Raw genomic sequence first — 7,399 nt, 5'->3', positions numbered from 1 at the left:
GCACCAGCAAACCTCATCCTCCAAACATCAGTTTGTTTCATATGAAACCCAGGGAGGAAGTGTGCACAAATTTGATATTACCAATTGATAACCTATAGGTTCATGTGCTAAACTGAAAATCAATTTTCAGTAATTTTGGTGGGGGGCTTATGTAAAGACTTTCCTTTTATAACCCATACATCATAAATGCCTACTGTTTATGTAAAATACCACATTCACAAGAGAAACAATTCATATTGTGAAATGTAGTATCCCCATATGGTAAGACGTGGAGTCCCTGAGTGAACTGCATGGTTAAATTGAGATCAATTCTGTTGAATTCAGTTTTCAGATGTTATTTTTATGAAGACTGGAACATTCAGAAGTTAATAATTTTAATCAGATAAGCAACCCAATCTTCTCATGGTTTATACATTTTTACAAGGTATATTCCTTTTCCTGTCCATAAGACCATATGACATAGGAGCAGAAATTAGACCATTCAGCCCATCGCATTTGCTCCACCACTCAATCATGGTTGATAAGTTTCTCAACCCCATTCTCCGGCTTTCTCCCCATAACCCTTGACCCCCTTGACAATTAGGACCCTATCTATCTCTGTCTTAAATATACTCAATGATCTGACCTCCACAGCCTTCTGTGGCAGTGAATTCCATAGATTCACACACTCTGGCTAAAGAAGTTTCTCCTTATCTCCATTATAAAAGACTGTGCCCTCGGGTCCTAATCTCTCCTACCAGTAGAAACATCTTCCCAACATCCACTCTGTTCAGCCATTCGGTATTCTACAAGTTTCAGTTAGATTCTCCCTCGTCCTTCCAAACTCCATTGCGTATAGAGCCAGAGTCCTCAAACATTCCTCATGTGTTAAGCTTTTCATTCCTGGGACCATTCTCCTGAACCTCCTCTGAACATGCTCCAGAGCCAGTACATCTTCCTGATATATGGAACCCAAAACTACATACAATACTCCAAATGTGGCCTGACCAGAGCCTTAGTGAGCCCCAGAAGTACATCCCTGTCTTTCCAGTCAAGTCCTCTCAAAAGAAGTGCCATCATTGCATTTGCCTTCCGACTGACTCAACCCTCAAGTTTACTTGAAATAATCCTGAACTAGAACTCCCAATTCTCTTTGCACTTCAGATTTCTGAATTTTTTCCCTGTTTAGAAAATAGTCCATGCCTCTATTCTTCCTACCAACGCGCATGAACTCACACTTTCCCAGGTTTTACTCCATATGCCACTTCTTTGTCCACTCCCTTGTCCAAATCTTCTGCAGCCTCCCCATCTCCTCAATGCTGCCGGGCCCTCTACCTACTTTTGTATTGTCTGCAAACTTAGCCAGAATGCCCTCAGTTCCTTCAATTAGATCATTAATGCATAAATTGAAAAGTTGTAGTCCCAATGCTGAGCCTTGTGGAACACCACTTGTCACTTGCTGCCATCCTGAGAAAGATGTTTTTATCCCACTCTCTGCTTCCTGCCAGACAGCCAGGCTTCTATTTTTGTTCGAACCTTGCCTCTAATACCATGAGCCCTTACCTTACTCAGCCTACTGTGTGGCACCTTCTTGAAGGCCTTCTTGAAGTCCAAATAAATATATCCATTTGCTCTCCTTGGTCTAACATGCTTGTTACTTCCTCAAAGTATTCAAGCAAATTTGTCAGGCATGACCTTCCCTTGATGAAACCATGCTGACTTTGCCCTATTTTACCATGCACTTCCTAGTATTCAGAAATCTCATCCTTCACAATGGACTCCCAGATCTCACCCATGACCAAGGCTAGGCTAATTATTCTGTAATTTTCTGTCTTTTGCCTTATTTCCTTCTGAACTTGGAGTGTCACATTAGTGAATTTCCGGTCTTCTGGGACCCTCCCTGACTCAAGTGATTCCTGAAAGATCACCATTATCTCTTCAGCTATCTCCCTGAAAACTCTGGAGTATAGTCCATCTGGTCCAGGAGATTTATTCACCTTAGGCTATTCAGTTTTTCAAGCACCTTGCTCCTTTGCGATGGCCACCATACTCAGCACTGTCAGGAGTGTGATTTGTAATATATTATGATTATACAATATCTTTTTAAAAAGTGTATCTCATGTAGGAATTCATAATTTACCAACAAAGTCTTTAAGAAATGCTGACAGCAGTTGTTCTCAGAGGATAATAAATTACAACCAAGAATGCAGATTTTCAGAATTTGTTTAAAAACAGAATGATGGGCTGGATTATTCCCTGAGTCAAACTGTTTGCAGTGTAAATGCCAGGAGTGGGTTTGGGCTTCGCCAGCCTATCCTGCTTTTTCAGCCAACATGCCTCTTTCCAAGAAGATGTCTCAGAGTTGCCAGCCAATCAAGGCCAGGAGCTCTACAGTGTTGGAGGTGTCATGCAATTGGTGGGTATTACCAGTACTGCAGCTAGGCCACCAAGAAAATATTCAATAATGCATCTTGACCTCCAATGATTTCATGCAGGCCCTTGCGATGATCGGGGGTGGGGTTGGGAGGGCGGGGCAATGGGTGGAAAGATCTTCTTTAATTACCAATGGGAAAAAGCTGGATGTGGGGTGAGAAAACTGTCTTTGGTGGAATGGCCTCCAGTTGGCAGCAGAGACCAGGAAAGAAAGCACCTTTCCTTTCACCTCCAACAACGAGCAGGTTTGAAGTTGCCAAGCTGCAATTTGAGCAACAGGTCTTTTCTTTCATTTGGCGCAGTGGCTGGATGAGGCTCTTATGAGTATAAACTGCTCACTTAATTGGACTCTGAGCAGGAAAGCTGATATCAAACCTTACAGTCCAGACTTCAGTGGGGTGGGAGAAATTATTTGGGATCCCACCCTGCACCCTCCCAACCAATGAAACAACACTATTCACTTCAGAAGTTGCATCCTTGAAGGGCATTAAATTCTGACCATAGGTTGATCAGAGAACCACAGAATTGTTATGAATAGAAGGAGGCTTTTTAGCCCATTGAATCTGGACCAGCTCGCTGATTGAGAATTAGGACTTTGTAAAAGGCAAGAGAATAGCACTGTGACTTCATTTATTGTTTCTGTTTAAATGATCATTTTAAACCTGGCTTCAATGCCTCCTTTGAACCTGACCACACTTCCAGACAATGCATTCCATACCCTCTAACTATTTACTGTATAAAAAACCTTTTTCTGACATCACATTTGATTCTTTTGTAAATTACATTAAATTTGTGCACTCTCATTTTGATCCTTCTATCAGTACAAAATTTCTCCCTATTGACATTTGTAATTTTGAAAACTTTGATTAAATCTTGTCTAAGCCTTCTCTTGTCCAAGGAAAACGATTCCAATTTCTCCAGTCTTTTTTCATAAACCAAGTTTTTCACCCTGCAACCATCCTTGTAAACCTGTTCTGCACACTTTCTAACGTATTTACATCCTTCCTGAAGCCTGATGCCCAGAACTATAGACAGTATTCCAATCCAAGTCTGACCTGTGTCTTTTCGAACTTCAGCATTATTTGCTGTAAACTGGAGACGAGAGAGTGCAAAGTAGGATTACCCATTCTTACAGTCCTTCTTCCTTTGCCTATAAATTGGATACACAAGAGATGAGTGAAATTAAATAATTCCTACAGGGTGAAAATGTGAAAAAATGCCAAAGAAGCACCTCCTTCATCTAACTCCATCAATTCACCAAACTCCCAGCATTTTGTTCAAGTTGCACTGAGGTGCTATATGTAATAATTCTGAAATTGAACAGATAGCTGAGCCCCTGTTACTGAAAGAAAATTCAAACTAGCTTCCTCAATTTACTAACCTAGCTATCCTACAGTGATAACTTGCATACATCTACTTAGGCCTTGGTCTGTAAATCTGCGGAATAACTTTTAGCTAAATATTAGATATAAGCGAGTTTAGATTTTTAGAAAGAGATTAAAGTCCCTCAATTCACCAACTCCAGCACACTGATCTAGTCATTCAAACAGTCAGTAAATGCAGTTAGTCTATCTGACAGCGTGTTTCTGTGGTGCATAATTTTATGATTTGAACCTCTGTTTTCTCTGATTATTATATGTTAATTTGAATGTTTAATATCACATGCTGTACTCCTTCCTTGGTTTTAAAGTTCAAAGTTATAGATTCCAAGTCATCATCTGTTTTGCCAAAATACTTTACATTTTCAGCCCTATCTTACCTTCCAATATATTCCTGGCAGATGTCAACATTAACACCATGCCCATTTCAGCAGTAGCATTGTCCACCACATGAGGAGTGTTGGCCACCTTCACCCCAGAATTGTTGATCAGAGGTAAGTCGAGATGGTCCACACCAACTCCATGATTTATAATGGCCTTCAAATGATGTAGAGATTTCAGAAGCTTTTCATCTATTATGGGATAGTGTTTCCAACCAAAAATAAACTCTATTTTCTCAGCAAGTTCTTTTTCATTTTTCAGGAATTCTTCATAGTAGATGATGTTGAAATGTTTCTTGATGAGTTCTGCAAACCTTTCTGGAATACCTTCAGTTTCATGAAGTGCATAAGCTAAAACGTGAGGCTGATTGTTCATTGTCTGTGGAAGAGCAGAAATGAAAAAGCATTATTCTGTAAATTTGTTGCTCCATTTTCTTCTCATAATCCTTCACTTCTGATGCATCATGTAGGCAACACCAGGGAGAGAGTTAAAATGGATTGAGCCACCAACATGTGGAAACCTCCTGGGTCACACACACACAGGTTTGGAAACAAGTCAAAGGGCAGAATTGGAAATTTGCAACTCTGGTTGGCACAATTCCACCCTCAAGCACTCTTGCCAGAGGCAGCACTATTGTCACAGAGGTCTTCCATTTTTAAAAATATTAGACAGATTCTGAGAGCGCCTGCATCTTGAGCCGAACTCACACTTTCCCATCCACCTCAACAACTCCACTTCAGCTGGTGGAACTTCTATTTTCCACTGTTGCAAGCCTCCCTAAAGACTTTCCTGTCTTGGGAGCCCACCCATCGTCTTTCACAAGATATTGAATTTGAATGCAGCCTATTCATTAGCTGCCTCCTAGAAGATTGCAACTGTCCAGTACCCCTGACCTGAACAGGGTTGGGGGCCAGAAATGGACTCAATTCATGAAACTTTCCAAAAGGCAGGTGATTCCGTCCAACATGTGTTATTTGGTGACTGATTTGTTGAATTCATGACACATGAAGTGAGTCAGCTCAGGGCAAATCCTTCTCTGTGATGGAAAAATTCTTTCCCACAATGTACTGTTCAACGAGTGTCTGGATTAACTAACTAATCCTGCAAAGTAAATTAGTTTTACTACCATTTTAATTTCACTGCTTTGTTCATTCAGTTTATTTCGACTTTTATTTAGTGTACGTACATTTTCTGTTTTCTTAATGCTATACAGGGCAAGGGGGGAAAGAAGTAACTTTTGAACAGAACCACAAGGTGGAGATTCGAAGAAAAATGAAAACCAATTTTTAAAAAATTCAATGATTTTTCTCCAGGCTGGTTGGAATGGCTTTATGAGATTCATTTTTAATTCCAGGATAATGCTGGAGGATTGATGTTCTGCACAAATTTGGATTTTTAAAATGAAACTCTAGAAAAATGAAAGGAAATAGCACACCTGATCCATGGTGCAAGTCACTTCATACCACAGCAACAGTTTGATTTCTGTTGTTTTGTTACTTTGCTGGCTGTTCTCTGCTGTTAATGGATTTACAATCTATCTGGCAACTGCAATAATGAAACCATCAAATCTCAGAAATTATGAAAGTTAAATAAATAAAGCCAGTAATGTGTGAAATTAAGAAGCCACATTGTGAGCTGACAGTGATCTAAGTTTTAATTGCATCCCAACTATATTCGCCACAGGGAGAGGACATGTTCTGGTGTGAAGGACAGACTGCTGAATTGTTGCTACTAATTTCTGCCTTGCTGCAATCAGCTGCCAGGTTTATGGTCTTTGAAAGGGGAGATAAATTGAGGAAAATCAAAGCATTTATTTGTTTCAATGGTTTCTATCGAGATCGGCTATTTAAGTGGCACTCAGAGGAATGTTTGGGAAGCGTGAAGTAAAGATTGTGCATAAACTTGTAGTTGCAATAAAATGAAGTTGAACTGGATCTCTATGGATGGTTCATCTCTCTGGTACACTATCCATCCTTAATTGGAACCCTCCAATCCTAGCAATATGCTTGTAAATCTTTTCTGCACCTTTTCAAGCTTAATAGCATTTCTCCCACAGTAGGGAGACCAGAATTGAACACAGTAGTCCAAAAGTGGCCTAACCAACATCTGTACAATGAATAATAAAATTCTCTTGTACACACTTAACAAATTCCTTGCCACCCAAGCCCTTAACACTATGGTTGACCCAGTCTATGTTTGGAACCTTAAAATTCCCTACCATTACAACCCTATTATTCTCACAGATATCCAACATCTCCTTACAAATTTGCTTCTCAATTTCCTGCTGATTATTGAGGGCCTTTAGTACACCGTGGTAAGTGATCATCCCTTTCTTATTTCTCAGTTCCACACAAATAATGTACTTCCAGGAAGTATGCTCCCAAAGTATAGCTGTAATGTTATCTCAAACCAAAAACAACACTCCCCTTTTTCTCTTGCCACCTTTCTATCCTTCCTGCATGGAAAGCTGCCACAATGCAGCCACATTTCTGTAATTGCTATGATATCCCAGTTCCATGTTCCCAATCATGCCCTGAATTAATCTGCCTTACCTGTCAGGCCTCTTGCATTTTAGTTTATCAGTCTTACCTCATTCTCTGCCTTGCTCTTACTTACCTTGACTACTTGACTTGCTCCTCTTCTCAGCTGAACCAGTCTCAGACTTACCTTTCTTCTGACTATCTCTTTCAGTCTCATCCCCTTATTGGTTTAAAGCCTTCTGAGTAGTGCTAAACCTCTCACTGGGACATTAGTCCTCTTCCAGTCCAGGTGCAAACCATCCTTCTGAAACAGGTCACTTCTATCCCAGAAGAGATTCCAATGATCTAAAAATGTGAAAGCCTGCCTTTTGCACCAGTTCCTCAACAATGCATTCATCTGCTCTATCCTCCTTGTTCTACCTAAAAAGAGAGCTCAGAAGAGCCAGGAGGAGACATGAGAAGTTGTTGGCGGATAGAATTAGGGTTAACCCTAAAGCTTTCCATAGGTATGTCAGGAATAAAAGAATGACGAGAGTTAAATTAGGGCCAATCAAGGATAATAGTGGGAAGTTGTGTGTGGAGTCAGAGGAGATAGGGGAAGCACTAAATAAATATTTTTCGACAGTGTTCACTATAGAAAATGAAAATGTTGGTGGGGAAGATACAGAGATACTTGCATCTCGACTAGAAGAGATTGAGGTTCACAAGGAAGAGGTATTAGAAATACTGCAGAGTGTGAAAATAGAC

General features: G+C 40.2%; 1 protein-coding gene across 1 annotated transcript in view; it reads right to left on the bottom strand.

Moving 5' to 3' along the window:
• Positions 1-2,945: 2,945 nt before the first annotated feature.
• Positions 2,946-7,399, bottom strand: part of LOC122564357 (putative 2-hydroxyacid dehydrogenase SE_1879) — a 52,249-nt gene continuing 47,795 nt past the window's right edge. The window contains exons 2-3 of the mRNA XM_043719112.1: positions 4,172-4,550; positions 2,946-3,562 (exon numbers count right to left, since the gene is read on the bottom strand). Coding sequence (XP_043575047.1) covers positions 3,438-3,562; positions 4,172-4,547 — 501 coding nt within the window. The 5' untranslated portion in view covers positions 4,548-4,550 and the 3' untranslated portion in view covers positions 2,946-3,437. The remainder of the gene's footprint in view (positions 3,563-4,171; positions 4,551-7,399) is intronic.

Source organism: Chiloscyllium plagiosum, chromosome 29 (genome assembly GCF_004010195.1).
Source record: "Chiloscyllium plagiosum isolate BGI_BamShark_2017 chromosome 29, ASM401019v2, whole genome shotgun sequence".
Taxonomy (NCBI): Eukaryota; Metazoa; Chordata; class Chondrichthyes; order Orectolobiformes; family Hemiscylliidae; genus Chiloscyllium; species Chiloscyllium plagiosum.
The sequence above is the reverse complement of the archived record's forward strand: the minus strand, read 5'-3'. Positions and strand labels throughout refer to the sequence as shown.